The sequence below is a fragment of the Rhopilema esculentum genome, chromosome 16, assembly GCF_057945365.1.
Source record: "Rhopilema esculentum isolate cy_ngs chromosome 16, ASM5794536v1, whole genome shotgun sequence".
In the NCBI taxonomy this organism is placed as follows: domain Eukaryota; kingdom Metazoa; phylum Cnidaria; class Scyphozoa; order Rhizostomeae; family Rhizostomatidae; genus Rhopilema; species Rhopilema esculentum.
In genome coordinates, this window is record NC_142830.1 from 2,286,853 (window position 1) to 2,310,164 (window position 23,312).

Below are 23,312 nucleotides of genomic sequence, written 5' to 3' on the forward strand. Positions count from 1 at the left end.
AATGATTTAAACCAGTTCAGAGTTAAAGCTCTGATACCATAATCCCTCAGGTTTTCAGGAAGAGTTAAGTGGATTTTCTTGGATAACAAAATTTCTTACGGGTTAACAACCGCTCGCGTAGGATCTTTATTAAAGCAAAATGCACGAATGTTACTTTGATCGGGTAGAAAACCTCTCTTGTGTGCACCTAGCATAACAAATCTTTTCCAGACTGAGATAAGCTTCCAAGTCCGAAACCATAACTAAGTCAAAAAAGCAATGCCAATTTAATGCAAGAACATTTATAGATTTCGTAAAAAAAACAGTTGCAACTGATAAGATTTTTTCAGTGAAATTGATATTGGTGATCTCCAGATACCAAAATCAGAGAAAGAGCTCTTTTCAGAATAGTCATGGACAATCGTGCTAGCTATACTTTTAAAAAAGCAGTGACCCAGCTAGGCGCTCATCTCATTCAAATGAAGAAAAGAGATATGCTTTGAAAGAGAGTGTGAATATTGATCATTATGTATTTCCAACGTAGGTCAGGCAGCCTTTCCACTAGCCTGGGTTAAAACATACCCGGGTTAAAAGTTATCCGTTTTGAAAGTGAGTCAATGGAAACGGCACTTTTTTTCGACCCGTTTTTAATCCGTTTTTGATCGTTTCCACTAAGCCGGGTTAAAATGTATCCAGGGTGAAAAGTTGTAAGAGAAATCAGTATTTGCATCAAAAATCCTTCAATTTCTATCGTTGTAGGCCAATGGAAGCAACATCGACATCCAGGATTTTGTTTTTTGATTTTTGGCGCCGTCTCAATTTTTAAACGTTGCTGTTGTTGCAAGTGGATCAAAAGTTATCCGGGTTTCGGCGTTTCCATTAACTCGCAGGTGGGTCAAAAGATACCCGGGTAAAAACTGACCCACTTTGAGACCCGTTTTCAAACTTATCCATTTTTCAAGTGGGTTAGTGGGAATGCGACGCAGAAACGGATAACTTTTAACCCGGATATGTTTTAACCCAGGCTAGTGGAAAGGCTGCCTATATTTTCTTACATAAGATTGTTTATAAATTCTTAATTGCTTTGTAATATCTCCATATTCATGGACAAATAATTAAAATAATTACAGGAACTAGCAATGTCTCCCTACAATCCCGGACAAAATGCATTTTTTGCCATTTTCTTCTTTACATTGCCCCTGTAAATTCGAATCCCCATCTCTTCCCGAATCAATGTTGAAGTTTTAGTTTCATCATTTGTGCATTCAAATGCATCCTTATCCAGGGCTTCTTTATCTGCCAGAAACGTTTTCTCAAATGACAAGACAAAGGCAGTGGAAAATGGGTTGATTTAGAAATCAGTTGAGTGCGAGTAATTTGTACATTGTGGGCGATATCATTGAATTCTATGCCTAGTTACGTCGATGATTTTACCAAAACGACTTGGAATCGGTGCAAATATTTGTTTTTAATATTCAAGATTTCATGGATCTTCGGTTTTTGCATATTGAGTGCAAAGTCAATCAGCCAATGATTGCGCTGTCACAAGGCAGAACAGGTCTATTTAAGCAGCTGGTTGCTTATTAATTATTAGAGTCACCGGAGATAAAAGATGCACCTATATGGTAAACGACAAATAACCACCTTAAAGACAATGCCAGTCTTAGTATTTTCATGTTAGATGAGCAGCGGATGTATTGAAAATGGAAGCAAAATCCAGCATGGGATCGCAGAGTGATTTTCCATTAAGGATATGGCAGCTTGTCTGTTACTCGATAATAGCATTCAGTGGAGTGTTTGGAAATAGCTTGGTGATAAGTGTTCTTGTAAAGACCAAAGCATTGAGACAATCTGTCTTTGGGATATACATTGGCTCCTTGGCTATTGCTGATATTCTGGTTACCTCGTTGTGTATACCAGTGTACGTGATGTCAACCTCTTCATTTCAAGACCATCCATCAGATTTAGGTGGTGATGTTTTATGCAAGTTGTGGACTGGATATTTTGTTCTTTTCTATTTTGCTGTTGTTTCTATATTCACTCTTGTTGCTATCTTGTATGAGAGATACCTCGCTATTTGCCATCCATTTAAAGCACGGACGAGGTCGACAAAAAGACGGGCGATTGTCACCATCTGTCTGATATGGGTGTTGTCCTTTGCTCCAAACTACGCCCTATTTGGTGGCCTTCAGTCTACAGACACTGGGAAAGGCAGTCTTGGTGCACACTGCACTACAATCAACCTAGAGCAATATTATGTTCTATGGAAAGCTTTTTATGTGTTCGTTTTCCTGATACAGTACGTTGCACCAATTTCTTGTATGGTGTATTTTATTTTGCGAATAAATACGGCCCTGGCAGAAGGGAAGCTTAGAGCCTTAACAAGTACAACAGACAGTGGAAGGTCCGCACTGTTATACACAATCTCAACTAGAAGAAAGAGCGTTCGAACTGTCCTTATTATGATAATTTCCTTCTTTGCTTGTTGGTCGTTGAATCAGGTGCTCTACTTCATGCTCAACCTCGAAAGGGGTGTGCCTTGGAACGGAAATTTGGCGCAAACCAGCGTAGTCCTCTGTTTTCTCTCCTCGAGTGTAAACCCTGTAATATATGCTTTCCGCGTTAAGGACTTTAGATTAGGATTCAGCAACATCCTGACTTGCAGGAAGACAACAAGGGTTCATCATTTCAGCAATTCTCTTTAGCATTACGTCGAAATTAACCTAGCTAAACACAATCTTGAAGTTCAACATCGGTGTAAGTTGGATTTTCTCTCTAAATTGAAGAACATTTTATCATTGACTTTGAGCTGGTATTAAAAAAATAAGTACCAACAGAAATATGTACTCTAGTGAAAACTGTTGGGAGGTTTAAACCTAATAGAATATATCCATTTACTACAAAGACATGCTATTTAGACATGCTACATATATCTATTTAGAAAATATTTCGTTGCTGTTGCTAAAATAAGAAAAATTTAGTTCGGAGATTGATAATTAGTTGGTAAAGTTATATGTAAAGCCATGTATACAGTACAAAAAATCTACATAGGTCCAGCCCGGGTTATCGATCCTCGGTGAAACCCAGCAATGGTTGTACTCCACCATAAAATGAACAGCACAAAGTGGATAGAACTTGAATGGCTTTTAAAAAGACAAATGCGTACAGTTGAGCAAAGGAAAATCGCCGTTCTGACAAAAAGCAAAACAAAGAAACACACCTAGATTCAACCCTGAATATATAAATTCAAGTGTATACATCTTAACTTTACTTAACTTTGAGAATTCACTCCTTGTTCAACCCGAGTTAAATCAGGTAGATTGTGATTGCAGCGCAGACGCATTTACCTGGGTTCGCTCAACCCGCGTTAACTATCATTGTGTAAAGTGGGCCTAAGAAAGTTTAGAAGTTCTTAAAGACTTATTCCCACTTTTCACTCTGGGCTCACGACCAAGCAAACGCATTTCTAACATGCCCAAAATTTGACTCCATCTTTCTAAGTGAATGAGCCGCAAATCGCTTAGATTCTCAAAAACTGAGCTTTCACGGCATGCTAAAATTTCTATTTGAAACCAAGCAGCTTCGACACTTAGTTTGTTAGACATTTAGTTTATTTTCATTCATCGTTGAATAAGTAGAAATGTAAAAATATTGTATATAAACTCTATTTATTTCTCAAAATTTGCTCATTTTATTGGACAGTGAATTAAACGATAATATGTTGGGTAACCGGAAATTCGATTGTTTTTTCAGATTTTTGATATTATGCTTTGATATAATTTCAGATATATTACAATTCTAAAGTCATATTTTCATACAAAGAGATCCTTTTCATAAAAGTCTTTCATTTTCGGCACTTTGGTGATATGATTGAGGTGGGTGAAGAGATAATGATAGTGAAGAGTTAAAGCAATCTAGCTATTCTAACAGTTAATTAAATGTATTCTTTAACATTGAGTGTTCCGTTTTTGGATTGCATTGAATCTATGGAGTATCAAAATGCTTTTTTCTTCAATCATTTCCTTATCATATCCATACTCTCCATTTTGGTTCGTCTTGCTCAACCAACAAGGACGTAAGAACCTAAAGTCACCTATACTAAAATGATCTCCTACTTTTGAGACACCCATGTAAGAGAATCCTTTGACTCCAAATTTTTTCACTGTAGTATCTTTAAAATCAGCTTTCTTTTTTACAAAGCTAAGAGTAATTATAGGTGATTGCGGGTTTTGTAGTCGAAAAACATTTCTATCATATATTTTGAATAGGAGCTACTCAATAGAAAGACTAGTGTAATGAGGTTACTAATAGTTTCGAATAGGGCGTGGTTCATGTGTCTTCTAATTGTTTCCCCCTCCCTCATCAAATGCTTTCTATGTCCATGGCTTCCTATGTTGGTTTTCACCGATTGAGCAATAGATGAGTAGAATAAACATATTAGTAAAAAAAAGTTTAGTTTGATGATTTTCGTCGTTCTTCAAATAAAACCGTAAACAAATACTTGCAGAATCAGCTGGAAAGGATTTCAATCAAATACGATCCACAATATACCAAACAATCACATTTTTCATTTGCGATATCCAATGTCTTTGATAACAATGTCAATACCATTTCGCATTTCATTTTCCAAAATAAATAATCTAAGCAAACCCTCTGTAATTTTCGTTTTTGAGGCGACATGAAATAGCAAAACTTGTAATCAAGGTACTGTCTTGAAGCAGTCTTCAGCAAGGCTTTTTCCAACGTCCGGTTAAAAACTTTTTGTTAAAAATTCATAAGTTAATTATCTTTCAACAGACAAAGTTTCGTATGACGTAGGGAAATTGATTAATCAGAACATTTTCGTAGTCAATTCTGCCTCTTGTATCAGCAGTCATATCATTCATCTAAATTGTTGCTCTATAAAGGCCTTGTTCCTAATTCCTTTCAGAGGTGGTGCCACAGGGAAGACTGGGAGGACGTTTCCTCCCCCATCAAAATCATTTTGCTCTTATTTGGAAAGCTTTTCTCCAACTATTCGTAAAAATTTTCTATGATCTTTCTAACAACTTGACTCGAAATTTCACTATATTAAGTAGTGTTGTTGTAATGGGGTTGACATGTGGTCCCTTGCGTTGTCTTACGTTAAAAGGTGTGTTGTCATCTTCAAAAAGGGCGTAGACTACGATGCCAAGTCTTCCCTATTTTTCGGGAGCCGCCTGTAGTTCCTTTAATCACAACTCTTGCAAGAATCTAGAGGTTTAGATTATTTTCTTCAAATGTAAAATTTTTTCTGTAATTATCCACCAGTATATATCAGAAAATCACAGACTCTGGGAAGAATATGCTGGTTATCAACCAATTATTGACGTCATGTTGCTCTGAGAGCGAAACTTCTAGCAACGAAAAGTTTGAATAGACTCAACAAAATGACTTTTGGGTTATTTCATGACAGTATTGACCTCCAGATAGGCATTGTACGAGTGAAACTCTAAAAAGGAAGTACGAATCAAGCGTACATTGGCAAAAGCTATGTTGTTAGAAGAGAAAACGACACAAATATGATTTGTTTACAAGCCTTTATTCTGCTAAAATCATTTTTCAGTTTTGCTGCGCGAAAAAATTTCGTAGACAAACTACGACACTTCTGTATCGTTTTACCGCATTGCCAGCGACCATACTCAATGAAGAACCGATTGCAAAGAACGTTGCGACCGATCTAATGAAATGTCTTGGTTTATGCACCAAAGTGTGTCGCAATGAACACACATGAACGCAAGAAAAGTAAGATCAGCTGACATTTACCTAAATCTACCTGAATTGAATTGAATATTACCTGGACTAAATTGAGTTTTATCTTGTATATCAAAATTTATCGCAATGATCACTGATTAGGATTATTGAAGTAATACTGTGAACATTACTTCTCCGAATACGGCAAGGATGACATCTCTCCGAACTTTTTGCCACCATGATATTTAGCTACTCTTACCCTCTATCAGACTGCATTCAAAATCCTTAACTATAACGAAATAATGTTTGCACGAAGTAGAACAAGCGTTCAATCTTTTTCTTTTCTTTTTCTAATTTTTCAATTTTTTTTCCACTGAGTCTCCGTCCAAGCCCCGCCCGAGCCTGATCTTAGGCTACTGTATTTCCTTTAATGAACGCCGCCCTCTGACAAACAACGCCCTCTATTAAACGCCGCATCGAAAATCTGAAGTTTGTATTAAACACCGCGGCGTTCTTTAGAGGAAGTACGGTATTTGTTATTACAGCCATAATATTGCTTAGCTTAGCATTCCTTTCAAAGCCAGTTCTCGTTGCAAGCCTTGACCCGCCCACTCCTTTAGGCCACTAAAAGAGTCGTCGAGAGAGCATATTTATCAAATGAAAACGGATAAAAAAGTATCCGTTTGTGCCTTGCGTTCACACTGCTCCACCTTAAAAACGGAGACTTTCGAAAACGCAATACGTATTGTGAACACCGAGAGCGGATACTTTTAAATACGGAGACTTTCGAAAACGCAATACGCAGTGTGAACACCGAAAACGGTAACTTTTGAAAACGCTAACAACAACAACAATACAGCAAATGCTTAGACCGCGCCAATTTGAACAATTTCTCTTAACATGGCTGATTCACTCGAAGTTAGTACACTACTCGGAGGAATATTAGTGGCAATGAGTTGTTTAAAAAGTTTTTTAGCAGTCGCGAGTGCTGTAAACCAGTTCGTGGCGTTTTCCTTTTTATCCAGAGCGGAGCAATGTGAACGCTTCATCGTTTTCAGACCGTTTTCAAATGTATCCGGAGCAGTGTGAATGTGAACAGGCAAAACGGATCGATATGAAAACGGATAAAAAACGAAAACGGAGCAATGTGAACATAGCCTAGGATGGTTCTAAATTGAAGCAGAATGTATCAAATATTTTATACAATGTCAAGGTTATGAAGACAGAATGCACCACTGTACAAGCAATTGCTATTGCCGAAAAGCATTAAGGCGATAACAACTCGATACTTTTGAGCATATGAAGCTTATGAATGATGAATGATCGAGTATGTTTTGCAAAGCCCTTTCCTGATAATAGGTTTTCTAGAATACCTAAACCAAGAACTCGAACAATCATGACAAGCATCTATGCATCATGGCAAGGAGCATCCATTCTCATATCCTTCAAAATCCACGCTTCTTTTACCTGAATACAAACACCTTGTTGCCTGATGACTGTTCTTTATTAGACTTAAATGAACATTCTCTCTCTATTCACCCACATGAATCCTTTCTTATATACTATAATTTATGAATGCTCTTTACGTCCACCTAAGCATATTCAAATCGTATGGGTTAGCTCTTTATTACTTCAAAATAAAAGAACCTGCATTCCGTCAGCTTCTTATGGCATTTTTAAACATAAATTTGTTCTTCGACAAAAATCTTGGAGCTGTAGGGCTTATGATCGAAACAATGCCTTTTGTGTGTGAGAAGGAAGAACCGCATGATAGGCTCTCCGCCGGATTCTGTGAATCTTGCAATGAGTAATAATACGAAAGATATTCAGGAACAAAGCAATACGATGACGAGAATCCAATGTAACGAGATGAAATTTTGAAAATAAATTAAATTTAAGGAACACCAATTTTCGCCCAGGCATACAGGGCTTCATCAGAGTAAATGAAACGAACGAGAGTAAATGCCTTCTTTGATCAAATTTGAAAGACCAAGTTTAAATGATAAGATGTTGATTTTTCACGACTTAGCTATTTTTAATCATGCCTGTAATAACATTGCTCTTCGGAATGAGAGGTGAATTAAATTTTACAACCAAAGTGAAAATTTTAATAAATCAAGATCGATCATTGTAATGAAAAAGCCTTTGGTACCGTAACATTGCACAGAATGCGAAAACATATCATACTAAACTGATTTTCGTCATACTCATACTTTTTCAGAACAATAGACCCTGACTTTTTTGCCAAAAGAGTCCCTTTCCTCTCTTAATTTCGACTCTTTAGCTAGGTGAGAAGTTAGGGTTCGCTGATTCACAGAAAACAATGAACCAATCAAAAGCGACACCCTTCATCTCGCCCTAATCTTGATCAACATCTGAATTTTATCTTACTTTTGGTCAGTATCCGATGTTTTTATTCTTTGAAGTATCGGACAAAAAGTACATCGGTATGCTATTTTTCCACATTTTCCACGTCAGTATCTTCAGGTTTTTTGTAATCTTTGTGTGTAAAGGGAACAAATTGAAAACTGAAATTCTGTCATGAGTCAACAGCAGAACAAGATAAACTACTATTGCAAATTTTGGTCGAATTGGTTCTTCATACAAAACCTTTTCGTTCACGCTAGCAGGTCAATCGCCCTGAAATGTGTTTTGTTTAGAAGTTGCCAAGATACTTAAATGTTATTCATGTTACCAGTTTAAGCTGAAAGTTCACAGAACTTTATTCTTATAAGGAATTCATTCCATTTTAATTGATACAATATATGTCGGTTTGCAATACAATTCAATTGATGCAAGTGGTTTTCACTGAATAATGAGACATTCAAGGTGGCTGTCTTTTTTTGGTTTTTAGCCGTTGTATAACTACACAAGATCCTCCTTTAAAGCTCAGTATCATACTCTCTGCCTGGAATTTGGTGCAAGGCCAATTTCCATTATGCGTGAAGAATACAGCTTTCTCATTTTAGTCACTCTTTCGCTGTTGGTTCTAGCGAGATGTCGCAGAGTCTTCAAAGGTACATGCGGTAGCGAGGCAACTTTTTACCGCATTGCAAACGACCACATACTCGATGAAGAACCAATTGCAAAAAACGTCACCAGTGATTTGGTAGAATGTATCGACTTGTGCGTCAGCGTTGAAAAATGTGTGGCAATGAACACACATAAACGCACTGACAGTAAGGTCGACTGCCATTTGCTTAAAGATGATCACATGTCAAAACCAAGAAAGATGATAGCGAAGAAAGGATGGAATTTCTATGACACAGGCAGCAAGGAAATATCGCGCACGGTAAACTTCATTGAAACATTTTTGTGAGTTCAAATTTGCTTGAAATGAATTAAAATTGAAAAAAATATCATATAATTGTACTAAAAATAGTGCATTTCTCTTTATTTTCATTTGATCGCATTTTTTAGATTGGATCACGATGTACAAGCTTCTTGAGCAATCCCTGTCCAAGCCATTGCACCTGTGTGGACACCTGTGAAGGATACGAATGTCAATGTTACGGCCCAGGTAAAATTTTCCTACAAACAGTTCACATAATTCTGAAGTGTTTTATGAGACCATCATGTCTTTGATGCTTCAATATTAATGAGAAATAAAACCAAGAAGTTTGAGCGTTTTTGGTATTAGTATAATAGTAATAATTGTTTATAATAATGGTATAGCAATGGGCTATAAAAAATCAGAAAATGTCAAGCCTTTTAATGCAATTTCCTTTAACTTCGATACTATCAATAGCTACGAGAAGCTAAACGATAGCGAGGAAAAAATATACCAAAATCCATGAAATATTTTCCATACGTGCAACTTTTAAAACTGTTTTATGACTGGGAAAAACCTTCCTCTGCGAACTTTTCATGTTATCTTGGTTTTAACAAGAAAAACAATAGCAAGTAAAAGCCATGTAAGAGATTGGAGAGTAAACGATTTTTAAAACTTTGAATACTTCTCGGAAATCAAAACAGTGTTATAATCAAATCGTGAATAATCAAAGCGGTCCTGACGAATGTTACAATATTAAAGTAAATTTGGAAATTCAGATAAAAATTATCAGAAACCTTGCTCTCCTCTCTAGGTTGAATTTAAGATGGTAACCTTTATTTTTTGATGTAACATTGAACTAAAGTTGATATAAATCTGCTTCTTGCAAACAAGCAGAAAATAGTTCTATCCATTCTACAAAATCAAAGCTGAATTTTAAGTTGCCACTGATCTTTTACAGTTTCATGGTCTTTATATATGATATGGTCTTCGAGTGCTGGGAAATTTTCCAGAACAAACTAGCTCTGTTTCATTTTCAATCACACAATGGCTTTTTGCTTCTTTAAAATTTTCAGCTCATTTGCCACTTCAAAAGGCACCTTTTAGAAACTTTCAAGACACTTCAAATAAAATTTTACATGCAAAGTTCTTATTACGATTTGATTACCATTAATGGGACTGTCAAATGAGAATCTAAGTACCATTTAGAATTGAAAGAAAATAGCATATTGCTTTCTTTTTTTGCAGAAATATTTTCTTCATGTAGAGAGGCGCTAAGTAAATCACTGGGGAGCGATATTTTTTATTGGATAAGACTGGAGGGAATGAAATCGGCAGTGTACGTAAAATGTGAAAAAGGCAACGACGGTTCTTTTCGAGCCTTTTTTGACCATAACCTGGAAGAAAGAAATTACGTGTCTGGCTATACAGTACCGGCTTCATTTTACAGACAACTCGACTACACACTTAACAAGTTGGAAGATGTAATAGAATTTGTTAATGCATCAGCAAGTTGCAGGCAGCACACTAAACTTGAGTGCTACGGAATGAAGGTAAAACTGTTATACTGAATACTTTTCATTTCTTTTTAGACCCTTGATAAATATATTATATTATATTATATTATATTATATTATATTATATTATATTATATTATATTATATTATATTATATTATATTATATTATATTATATTATATTATATTATATTATATTATATTATATTATATTATATTATATTATATTATATTATATTATATTATATTATATTATATTATATTATATTATATTATATTATATTATATTATATTATATTATATTATATTATATTATATTATATTATATTATATTATATTATATTATATTATATTATATTATATTATATTATATTATATTATATTATATTATATTATATTATATTATATTATATTATATTATTCTATATTATTCTATATATTCTATATTATTCTATATTATTCTATATTATATTATATTATGATATTATAACATGTTATACTATGATCTTGTTATGATCTATTGTGCATCATTATTTTTTTCCGTTTTTTCAAGCTTTTTAATGGAGACTGGGGTTATCTTAATGATCGCAATGGCCAGAAACTCACTTACTTTGGTGGCGGCCCATCCAATGGCACTGGTTGTGCATGTGGGACAACAAGCACATGCAGCGATAATACATACAAATGCAACTGTGACGCTAACCTTGCTACTTTGTTGTCGGATTCTGGTCACATCACTGATAAAGGCGTTCTTCCATTAACTAGGATACATTTGAGTAATTCGCTTTCAGGAGGCTATGGCTATTTCTCTATTGGAAAGCTAGAATGCATAGGTAAGTCAGTCTTTTAGTCAATCTACATTTTTAAAATTGGCCTAAAGGATTTGCAAGAACTACTTGGGACTTCTTTGTAATTTTCTTTGAGATTATGTCCTTAGGCCCAAAATGATACTTTAGAGTTTGCTTTGTGCAGCAAAAATCTAGTGGCGACGTTGGGTAAGGTTTAAATCTAATTTGGATTTAGTCCACTTGACATATCAATATTTTGGTATATTTATGATATATTTTGGTATATGATTTATCAATATATATCAAAATTATTTTGTCTCATGAAGCGTCTTAACGTCTCGTTGGTTTTTACAAGACGATTTGAAGATGAGTAGATTTATGGATTATCAAAGCTTCGAAAAAGGCTGTTGATTTTTATATTTGCTAATCACTAAATAGTTAAATACTGAAAAAAACCAATTAATTTTGCAAATCATAAGAACAAAAGCATGAAATTTTCATTTCTTCATTAAAAGTATCCGATTCTTCAGAAAGTCACGCATCACTAAGTTGTTTCTTTTATATACGAGTTTGCGTGCTGTAGAATATAACAGAATATGACAAAAAATTTAAGTAAAATTGTAAAAGGAAAAAATAGCTTTCTTTCTTCAATTTATAACGGGCTATGCTGTAAACGTCGTCATTGTCACCATTTTCATCTCGAGTCATAAGAATGAGATTCAGAGAGAGATTTTACAATTTGATTCGCTTGCAACGTGAAAGTCTCTAACTGATATATGGTATTAAATTAGGATAGACCTCCTAGTTTCCTTTATTTGAAAAATCTACAAATCCTTCATAATTTTTTCGTTGTTTCCCATCTAATTTAAAGCGGCCTAACATGTTCGCAAACAAGTTCCATTATATTTTATGTATGAAAAATTAGCACGAAAACTTTTTAAATTATGTATCTTTAGAATAAAAGCAAACTTTGACTGATAAAATCTATCACGATTAATTTCAGTTTGATGTTCATAATATTAGGCCACTTCCAAAATACAACAGTTTTCCAAATCATAGCATTAATCCTGAAAATGAAGTTTTTCTTGCATGAAAAGAATACTTTACAATAACATCTGCAAAATAGTTTGTGTTAAATAAATGAGTGAGACAGCCAAATAAATATGCTAGCATTCAAACATATATTCAACAATAGTATCTATGCTACATATGTTCAGAATGAAATTTGAAGGAATAACCGATGTCTCTAGAGCACAACACCAAGAAATCATTTCGATGGCACTCAGATATTCTAAATCATCCTTTCTCGTAAACTATTTCTTCAATTGGTGGAACTTTCTCGATTTACTTCTGTCCTCCGGAAAAGCTAGCCATTTAGAAAGATATACAGAATGCTATTCGTAATTTGATATTGTTGATTATCACTTGACTATTTGCTATTAGATAACTTGTTGATAACTGGCTAAGTCAATATCATCAGTATGATCAGTGTTATTCCTAGATCAGTATCAATTTCACTCAAAAGTAGCCTTATATCATATCAAGTATCATATCAAAATTGTGTTTTCATATAACTGTTTTCTATTAAAATAATAAGCCGCAGTTCGGTTTAATACTTTTAAAAAATGTTTTGAAACTCACAAGACTATTCTCTTTTCAAATTGCCTTTGCTGGAATTTAAAGCTTTTTGAATAGGTAAAGAAATTACTGAACTAGAAAATGTCTTCATAGAACTATTGGTAGATAGAAATGTCCCAAGATGTTACCGACAGCGACAAACAAACAGGGTTCATTTGCATCTCTACAAAATATACTGCTTCGCTGAACACCGCATAATGTTGCTCCAATCAGCTACACTGAAATTTAACGTTTTCCACTTATAGCAATGGTAGTGTTTTGTGGCTTGATGGTAGAGAATTGTCAGCTTTATTGGAGACGTAAAGTGACTGGTCTTAAAACTATTTATCGACAAAAATTAATAACTGGATCGTTCTTAGTTTCTTACATGAAACAGGTCAGGTCAGAAGTCACTTACTATGGAAGCTTGATAAGACTATCTACCTTAAAGAAAATCCACACACTTATCCGCCCTATTTTTCCTCGTAGAGCCATTTCCATCCTGTAGAGAAGCCTTGCAAGAATATCCAAACAGTGAACACTTGCACTGGATTAAATATCCACATTCAACAAAAGCTGTTTACGTGAAGTGCCAAAAGGATCATTATGGTTATTTATGGGCCAACTTTGATCATGATGCTGAAACAAGAACGTTTGTGACTGGTTATGAAGCGGCATATTCGTACAAGAAATCAATCAATTACGCTCACAATGATATGAATAGTATCAAGGCTTTCATTGATGCTTCTTCCATATGTAAGCAGTTTACCAGGTACGAATGCGTAAATACAGCATTTATATCTTCAAATTTTGGTGCTCTTATTGGACGTGATGGGAAAAAACTCGCTTATTTTGGAGGAGGCCCGGCTTCAGATGTAGGATGTAGCTGTGGATTGACAGGGACTTGCGTTAATCCGAAATTCAAATGCAACTGCGATAGCAACAACGCAACTTTAACAGAAGACACAGGGTTTGTTAAAAACAGAACAGAACTTCCTATTACAGCTATCTGGCTTGGTGATTCTGGTTCTAGTTCACTTGAGTATGGCTATCATACAATCGGAAAGCTGAAATGCAGCGGTAACAAATTATGGTTTTATAGCCAGAATCTTTCATGAATTTTTGAATTCTTTATCCTCTGGCTCTATTTGTTTTAACTACCTGCGAGGGAATTTGCATGAAATGAACTTTGTTTAGAATACGTTCTGTCAACAAATGATTAAATAAAGACTTAGTAATTTAATGATAATAGATGATTTAATAATATAATTTTAATGTTAGCTCATTAGTACAGAGAGACACTTTGCGCATGACTGGGTACCGGTCACCATGCTGCCATTGCTTTTCTCAGAAAAGGAATCTTACCGGAAATTCGCTAGCTATAACATGAATATAACATGGATTTTAAAAATATAACATGAAAATTATAAATAACATGAATATTAGATATTACATGAATATTGAATATAACATGAATATTAAATATAACATGAATATTGATTATAACATGAATATTTAATATTACATGAATATTAAATACAACATGAATATTAAATATAACATGAATATTGATTATAACATGAATATTTAATATAACATATGTATTGAATATATAACACGAATCTTAAAATACTCTATCATCACTCTAAACAACTCTATCAAATACTCTGTGATTACTCTTTCATCTCGTGACGAGCTAGATGACTCTCATTTGTAAAAGCAGAGCCAATCAGACACGTTGAAAGGTTAAGCATATAAAGGTTAAGTATCGTTTTTAGCGCATCAAAATGGGTAGGTATGCCAATTTTCATGCTCGCTTCATGAAATGCACAATTCTTACAGATAGCTGATGTACTATCTCGGTTTTGCACAACGAGGAAAATGAATAGAATTAAGTAAAGCGGCAAAATTATGCTTACTTCGAAAAATCATTTTCATACATATTTCTCAATATAAAATTGTTTTGGAAATTTCCATTCTAGATACTTTCTCTAGCTGTTACTTTGCGTTGAGGAAGTTCCCAGAAAGAGAGTATTTCTGGATATTTCGAAGTCCAATGACAGAAGCTGTTCATGTCAAATGTGTAAAGAAGAGCGATGGAACCGAGTGGACTGAGATTGATGTTAAAACCGGAGCAAACGATCTCATAACTGGCGTAGCTAATTGCCATGGTTTTCAGAAACAGATTGACTATGGTGTTAACAAAGCAGCAACTATTGCCTCTTTTATTGATAAAGCCGCTAGTTGCAAGCAATACACTAAGTTGAGCTGCCAGGACAGCAAGTTTTTGTCCCATAGCTGTGGACACCTTAAAGGACGCGACAAGAGGAATCTACTCTATTTTGGAGGAGGACCCTTTAATGGATTTGGCTGTGCTTGTGGATACAATATGTCATGTGTAAATAGTGCACACCGCTGCAACTGTGACGCGGGTATCAAGGACACCGTTGTATACGACCAAGGGTACGTCGAGGCGAAGGGCGATTTACCGTTGACGGAGATAAGCCTCGGTGGTGTAGGAAGTGCTGGCCAGTTCATAGAATACAATATTGGCAAGATAGAGTGCACGGGTAAGAAGTTGGTTTGCTGTAACTTTTCTTGTTTGTCATTGTAAGAAGTCCTATCCCTTGGAAGATTTCAAGAGAGCATCGTACATAAGTTTTCAAGAACCTATGATGCTTGACAAAAACAATATTTTGACTGAAAATACTTTACAGTACCATTCACTGATAGACTGGCTTCGGGTTGTGAGTTGCAGGGTGCAAGATGCTGGGTGCAATATGCTGGGCGCGATATGCAGGGTGCAAGACGCAGGGTGCAAGATGCAGGGCGCAAGATGCAGGGCGCAAGATGCAGAGCGCAAGGTGCAGGGCGTAAGATGCAGTGCGCAAGATGCAAAGCGCAAGACGCAGGGTGCAAGTTGCAGGGCGCAAGATGCAGGGCGCAAGATGCAGAGCGCAAGATGCAGTGCGCAAGATGCAGGGCGCAAGATGCAGAGCGCAAGACGCAGGGTGCAAGATGCAGGGTGCAAGATGCAGGGCGCAGGATGCAGAGCGCAAGATGCAGGGCGCAAGATGCAGGGCGCAAGATGCAAGGTGCGGTTTTCAAATTGGAAGGCAATTGTGATAATCTTAAAACATCTAATGAAAAGTAGCCTGCTTTCTTAAGGTGTCCAGAAGCCTCGTGTTGTCTTATAGGGCCCCAAAGAGACAGTGGAGGTATGGTTACTTAATAGTCCAGTCAATCTATGTCATGAATTTGGTCAACCTGGAATAAATTGTAACAGAATTCATTTTACTCGTTTTCGCATCTCCAAACAAACAAGAACAACATACTAAAAACTTTCTACAAAAGGATGAGGCAAATTTTCAGAAACTGGTATTAAACTTTGGGTGCTTTTTCACCTTTGCCGCAAAATTTTGCCAAAAAAGTATTTTAGGGAAAGAATTAAATAATTTACCATAACTATTGCGTGTCAAGTCCGACTAACTTAAAACGTTGCATTCATATATTACGTATCAAATTATCCTTAAATTTATGCAAAAATTGATGACGTCACTTACTATTTTGTTTCTATGACGTCACTTGTCTATTTAGTGTGTCACAAGATTTGAATGATCCAACTTTTATTTGGTCAAGACCAAATTTGGCAAAAGAGTACATTTCAAGTAGAAGTTGAACGTCACTCAAAAATTCAGCATATTAAACAGCAATTTTAAACAATATTATCGATTTGCAAATCAGTGTCAATTTCCCCAGGATCTTGGCAGTTCATACATGAAACTCCTCAACATTCACCACACATGCCTGAGTACTTAAGTCCATTCTTGTAACATGTACACCTGGAATTCCTACACTCTTACTTGCAATTGCACCTGAAAAGCTTTAGCAAACTAGGTGGTGCAGGAGGCTTCGAGGTATAAAGTGGAAAGAGTTTCCCTTTTTTGGCTACCCAGCCCTAGTCTTCTGGATTGAGATCGTCTCTTCCTTGCCAGACTTGAACTTGGTAATAGATATGCATGGAATGGAATGACGTGGCTGCTCATGTTGGAGGTAAGCTTTCTGGTGATACCATTTTCATACTTGTGGCAATTTTTCACAGAACCTTGTGAGACAAAGCTTGTCGAGTGTCGTGCATCCTTTTCCACCATAAACAATAAGCAACAATTCCTTTCCTGCTGCAATGATCTCTTCTCTTGTCGATGATGGTCTGCTAAACGTCTCACTATGGAATTGGAATCGTTCTTCTTTTTTGAACTTCTGCAGCGCTACACCTTTGCCAATTGAAAAAAGGCGCGAAGTGGTATCGCAACCTAATAAATAAAATGGCCTCACATAATGCTGGTCCTAGCTTCGATTTCAAATACTTAATGTCCCAAAACTTTGTTGGACCTCTGGCTCTTTATTTTGGCTCTGATGTGAAAAATATGTCATTGCAATCCAAATTTACATGATGAAGTAGCAGCATTAGAAGATCAGTATCCTCTCCAATGACAATTGTTTGACGTGTTGACGCTGAATCGATGGCTGCATGGGCAATCAAGAGGTCTGCATCACCTGTTGATTGGATAGCATGAAGATTTGACTCATTCATCTTAGTCACAAGCATCTCTAAGAAGCGTTTTTTGTTATTGATATTCGTAAGGAATTCATTCTTCTTCATATTCAGCTTCATTTCACCTGAAAAATGTACAGATAAACCTTGCTTCCCCTTGGTTCTACGGAGATGGGTGATATCTTTTGTCGAGGGCTTGTCATCATAACCATCAAAAACAACTGTTGTTCCTTCACCATAATGTTTGATTACATAGTCTACATAGTTGTCGCAGATTTCATAGTACGTTTTTCCTTTTTGCCAAATTACTTTGTGAAGTAAGGAGCCTCCATCAAGGACATAAAATGGATCCTCTGAAAACGAGTCAACATCAGGTCCAATTAAAGACCAAAAAGAGTTTGCTATCTGAGGTTTGTTTGCCTCTCTTAATAAGCCATCACTTTCGACGAGAGAAGGAGGAAATGTGAATAACCCATACTAAAAAGCTGTCTTTAGGTCTAGCTCTGATCCAAGACCTCTGACAGCTGTTATTAGACGTTGAAACATCAAGAGCGGGTCGATAGAAATTATTTCACCATCTATTTGGATGCTGGATCTTGCTTTCATGGTTATGACAATGTCTTTCCTTTAAAACGTATACTCTCCAACTTCACTTTTAGACATGAATACATTGATTCTAAAATACATTTCCCGATTTTCTTTGCATCATCTACATTGACAGCAGAAATTGCAACCTCTCCTGTGTCAATGCTTTTAAGCTCCTTACGGTTGTCAAACGGATTTCTTGAAGTTACATACTTTAACATTTTCCTTGCATCCTCGAAATCTCTTGATACGTGCTTGAGATGTTTCTTCGTGCTGTTCTCTTGTTTCATACGCAACATTTGTAACTTCTTGCATCGCACGATTTACTTCAGCACAGGCAGGTTTTTAGCAGAGCCAAATTGCTCTTCGAAGTTCGGTCATCCCTCCCCCACGAGTGAGTTCGCCAGTTGTTTTCAAACTTCTCATTAGAACTTGTTCAATCACAAGGTTAGTTGAAAGTCCTGCCCAAAAACGGTTACTTCTTCTGACAACATGATACCCCTGCTGAAACTTTACATAGACATTTGGATGGGTTTCCTGAAGATTTGACATTGTTTGTAGATAGATGTGAGCAGACTTGGCGTAAAGTGAATGACCAGATGCTGCAAAGAAGGGTAGCATTTTTCCCAAACAACAGCAGCCATCTTGAATTTAAGGCAACCATTTTGGATCAAATTAGATAAGAATTTCTCTAAAATTATTTTTAAAATACCTTTCCTATATCGAAAGTATATTTTCACTAAAATTGCAAAATTATAACTATAGCACTGTAGTGTGCAAATATTAGATCTTTCAATATTTTTGAAAATAAAGGAAAGCTTTTGGGGTTTACCTCTCAAAATGAGCATTGGTATTTTGGGAAATTGCCTCAACCCTTTGTGGTAAGTTTTTGATATGTTGTTTTCGGTAGAATAAGGAACTCAAAACACTTGAAACCATTTCTGTTGCAATTTAATCCAGGTCAAACAACAGAGTGACTGGACTATAAAAGGGCAACAGAACTTTGGTATTTAGAATTGCAACAGAACTGGAAGGTTGACTTGGCTTTGTGCGATAGAAGCTTTTTTGCGTATGAACCTATCTCTTCCGAAAAGAAGTTATTTAAAAATCTACAAGTATCATTATTTGATAAGAATTAGAATATTGCAGGACCACAACGAATTTTTATCACTTAATTTCTTTGCTAAGTTTTCTTACGCGTTTTCTTAAACCTTGTAAAAATAAAGTCCCCGGAAAAGATTCACAAAAAAGGTCTTTCTCTAATTTTATATTAACATGCGTGGCAATTCCTTATTTATTTACTTATTGATTTACGTTGCAGCCTTTAATAGGGTATATTCTGAAAATAATCTGAATATTCGATGTTTCGAATATACCAAAAAAAGTTGCATTATCAATTTATATTGTTTCCCTTGTTGCTTTCACAAGATTAAATTTTGTTAACTGCCAAAGTCAGGAAAATACCGGCACTGCAAAAGTCACTGACCAACAATCTAACATAGCAAGAAATCACACGCGAATATAGTCATAGATGCTTTGTGTTGCACAAATTCTCTCATCGCGAGTTGACTCTATCCTCTTTATTACAATCTACTTTGTTTGCTTGTTTCTTCGCCAAAAATTAAGAAAAAAAATATTCATTTTTAGACGTATTTAGGTCATGCACAGAGGCACTGCTGATGTTTCCAAGTAAAGTTAATTTCTTCATTAAACCTGAGACATCGTCAGAACCAGTAAGCGTCCAATGCAAAGTGATTGATTCTGTTGTTTGGGCAATATTCGAACACGACAATGAAGCAAAAAAGTATGTCAAAGGATACAACACTGCATTGTCTTATAAACAGAACCTGAGATACTACAATGGAATGCCAAGTATCATCGGCTTTGTCAATTCATCATTCCAGTGCAAGCAGCATGTAAGAGTTGACTGTCATGGAACTTCGATAATCTACGAGGGTAACCAATATTTGGCACTTTTTGACAGGAAAGGTATGTAAACGCATTTCTTTTGGTATGCCGTATGTCACAGTTACATACAAGTTGATTTGCGGTTATAAGCTACCGTTCTTGTAGATGGGACCCTGCTTTAAAGCAGAAAGTTAATGAACTAGATATTTTAGCACCTTTTCATTCTTAAATTTGCGAAGGTGTAGCAAAATTGACAAGCCTATTGACCATATTCCATCAGGTTTCCTTAGCCTGCCTTCAGACTCTTGAATTGAATTGCAAATGTTGCAATTCAATTCAAGAGTCTGCAGGCAGGCTAGGTTCGCTAGGCAATAATACTGAAATGCGTCTATTTTGCGTCTATGTCTAGCTCTAATCTTGATGAGATTCTGTAAAATGATGATTTATCTTCTCGCTACATCAAGGTCAACGGCTGGACCACTTTCCTGGGGGAACAGAAGGGACTTTTGGTTGTTCTTGTGGAAAAACAGGAACATGCGTGAGCAGAGATAAAAAGTGTAACTGTGATATAAATACAGCAGAGTTAAACCACGACGAAGGCTACGAAACTAACAAGCAGCTTTTACCATTAACTGCAATTGCAATGGGTGATACAGATGCGAGCAACGAATATGCTTATCACACAATCGGAAGTCTCCAGTGCAGTGGTAGGTTGGATTTATTTCTGTACATCGAACAGTAACGATACATCAGTATTAACCTCAAGATTTTTCTGTTTTTACTTAAACTCTTACCAACATTCTAAATTACTTAACAAAGTTCTGTCATTCTTTCACTTAGAAACATTCCCATCGTGTACCAAGGCATTCGAAGCATTTCCGTCTGTCACGAAGCAATATTTTTCAATCAGAAAGGGTAGCATGTCTTCACCTGTTTTTGTTGAATGCGAGAAGAAGTCAGATGGAACAGTGTGGGCCTACTTTAGTCATGACAGTGAATTCAAAAAATATATCTCAGGATACGAGACCTGCTTGTCATATGAGCATGCACTCGTGTATAAGCTTAACAAAATTGCAGATATCGTTGGGTTTGTAAGTGCTTCAGCATCTTGCCGACAGTTCACGCGTGTTGACTGTAGAGGCACAACATTTGTAGATGGATTAGGCACAATCTGTGGCCGACTTTTGGGGCGAGATGGCAAGGCTTTACGGTATTTTGGCGGTGGGCCGCACGACGGCTCCGGTTGCGCTTGCGGAATCACAAACAGCTGCCTAGCAAGCACAAAAAAATGCAACTGCGATGCTAATTCTGATACTTTGACGTTTGATGAAGGCTACGTAACTTTCAAAGACGATCTGCCAATAACAAAGATACAGTGGGGAGACACTGGAGCATCTTCCGAGTATGCCTTTTATACGATTGGGAAGCTTGAATGCCAAGAAGCGAGTGCATAAATACCAACATATGCACGAAAATGCACTGTACCTGTTATTCAAATAAAAAGTTGAAGCCGCATTTTATTTCAATGATAGCATCAACAAATACGTTAGGTCAAAATGTTCAGTTATGTCGTGCAGGCGATCATAGGGGGGGGGGGGGATGGTAGAGAGAATAGAGAGTCCGGCGTTCAACCGAACTCATTAGAAGATCTTTATCTAGATGATCGGTACGCAATCATTTTTCCCAAAACATTTTGCCAAAAGATTCTCATGTAACTGGTCAATTGCTGCAGAAATTGTTTACTCTCTGTCTGGCCATGTCCAGATCTAGAGCTTCTCTGAAATCCTAACCCCCTATTTAAAGCTTCTCGACTTAAACAGAAAGTTTGCAAAGTTGAGTCTTTTGTAGCGTACGTAGAAGCATATCTGTCTGGCGTATGGATCAAGAGCTTCGATGAATGTTGAGTAAAAAGATGTTTCTATGTGTTCGGGTTTAGCATGGCATCTGTCATGATTTCCTGGACATGTAAGAATAACAATGCATGTGAATGGGAAATTGTACATTATACTTACAAGCTAATCAACTCCCTGTTTCCTAGACGTTATGTCCTTGTAAGAGTACGTAAAAGTTTCAAATTTGAGATTTCAAAACAATTTTTTTCGTTAAGGGATAATTCCCAGTAAAAAAGGTATAGGTAAGCTAGAAAATAGATGAAGAGAATCTATTTTGGCATGTTTTCTTGCTATTGATTGGCCCCAAAAAGTACCAAAGTGTGACATTACCAGGAACCTAATTATAGAATTCCTGACATTTGTCCATATAACCTGTTTTTTGCAAATTATAAGGACAAATCTCGGTCTAACAGCAGCAATAAAAATTTAATGTAGAAATAATTTGCCTCAGAACACTTTTTTGATCCTTCCAAAGCTATGAAAATATTTAATGATATAGTTTATAAACTGTATTTGGTATCAAAACCTTTTTAAAGGTACGCATAAGCCGCTATGTTAACTAATAATGAATGCCACTCTGTTTTGACAAAATTGTGAAGAGGCTTTCGAAAGCCAGTATTAGAATTAGATTATTCAAAGGCTATGATTTCAAGCAAAACTTTACTATAGTACTTCCTTTGTTAAAGGCAAGTATTAGTTATATAAATAGTATGTATTATTCTATACTTGTTAAGAACAATCTGCACTTGTTCTATAGAGATTTAATAAAAATATTCTCACTTCTTTAAGCAATTTAGTTTGTCTGACGACGATTCATCGTTTAGAATCAGAGTATAGCACAGAATAGTAACAATATTGCTCTAAGTATGAAGTTGGCATTGCATTTATATTGTTAGAATTTAAGGAAAATTCCACGATATTGTAAATTAGATACATAGTAAATGGTGCAAAAGCCTAAAGTCATTTCTGTGTCGTCAATCTTTATAATGCTCGTTGACATTCTCGCTACTCTAATGAATTATTGGATATATCATCGGGAAATGAGTATTTTTTATCATTTTCGCGATAAAATAAGAAAAATATGATAAATTACTGTTGCTTTTCAATGCTGAAGCATTGGGTCAACACTGATCTTTTAGCGGATAGGACATGAGGCAATATCCAAGTATTAATATGCTGATTATGCTTATCTTAATCATATAGGGGATATCAGGACTAACTTTCCATCCTCTGAAGCTTTGTCCGGCTGCAAACTTTTGCCAATTATGTTCAGCCATAAGAAATTGTCAAGGTCAGCTTTTTGATGCTCTTATTTCTTTATCTCGTGTATCAAAGAATTTTTAATTTGAAGTGAGAATAAAATCTTATGAATGATTATCGAGCTTTCTCAAGGTTCTTGCATTATCTCAATACAAAATACAAACGTATAATGAAGATCTCGAGACACCCTGGGTTGCCACAAGGAAAGGCTGCCATGACGCCACACATT

At 35.9% G+C, this 23,312-nt stretch overlaps 3 protein-coding genes across 3 annotated transcripts; 2 read left to right on the forward strand and 1 right to left on the reverse strand.

The window, feature by feature from the left end:
• The first annotated feature begins 1,026 nt into the window (after positions 1-1,026).
• LOC135682902 (kappa-type opioid receptor-like) lies at positions 1,027-5,140 on the forward strand. The gene has a single exon (XM_065197991.2). The coding sequence runs from the start codon at positions 1,683-1,685 to the stop codon at positions 2,682-2,684; it is 1,002 nt and encodes a 333-aa protein (XP_065054063.2). The 5' UTR covers positions 1,027-1,682; the 3' UTR covers positions 2,685-5,140.
• A 3,088-nt stretch (positions 5,141-8,228) lies between these two features.
• On the forward strand, positions 8,229-22,802 carry LOC135682899 (uncharacterized). The gene is made up of 9 exons (XM_089113143.1): positions 8,229-8,983; positions 9,112-9,211; positions 10,211-10,515; positions 11,032-11,311; positions 13,373-13,963; positions 14,866-15,453; positions 19,671-20,012; positions 20,396-20,638; positions 20,772-22,802. The coding sequence occupies exons 1-9, from the start codon at positions 8,630-8,632 to the stop codon at positions 21,383-21,385; spliced, it is 3,417 nt and encodes a 1,138-aa protein (XP_088969269.1). The 5' UTR covers positions 8,229-8,629; the 3' UTR covers positions 21,386-22,802.
• Positions 17,905-18,644, reverse strand: LOC148958209 (uncharacterized). Its single transcript, XM_089112897.1, has 2 exons — positions 18,379-18,644; positions 17,905-18,063 (listed from the first exon to the last, which is right to left on the reverse strand). Exons 1-2 carry the CDS (start codon positions 18,642-18,644, stop codon positions 17,916-17,918), a joined length of 414 nt encoding a protein of 137 aa, XP_088969023.1. The 3' UTR covers positions 17,905-17,915.
• Positions 22,803-23,312: the final 510 nt, after the last annotated feature.

Coding starts and splice junctions, on each gene's coding strand:
- LOC135682899 (XM_089113143.1), top strand. CDS start 8,630: ATGCGTGAAGAATACAGCTTTCTCATTTTAGTCACTCTTTCGCTGTTG. Junction 13,964..14,865: donor CGGAAAGCTGAAATGCAGCG/GTAACAAATTAT, acceptor TTTCCATTCTAG/ATACTTTCTCTAGCTGTTAC. Junction 20,639..20,771: donor CGGAAGTCTCCAGTGCAGTG/GTAGGTTGGATT, acceptor TCTTTCACTTAG/AAACATTCCCATCGTGTACC.
- LOC148958209 (XM_089112897.1), bottom strand. CDS start 18,644: ATGCTACCCTTCTTTGCAGCATCTGGTCATTCACTTTACGCCAAGTCT. Junction 18,064..18,378: donor GAACTTCGAAGAGCAATTTG/GCTCTGCTAAAA, acceptor TACGTTTTAAAG/GAAAGACATTGTCATAACCA.
- LOC135682902 (XM_065197991.2), top strand. CDS start 1,683: ATGGAAGCAAAATCCAGCATGGGATCGCAGAGTGATTTTCCATTAAGG.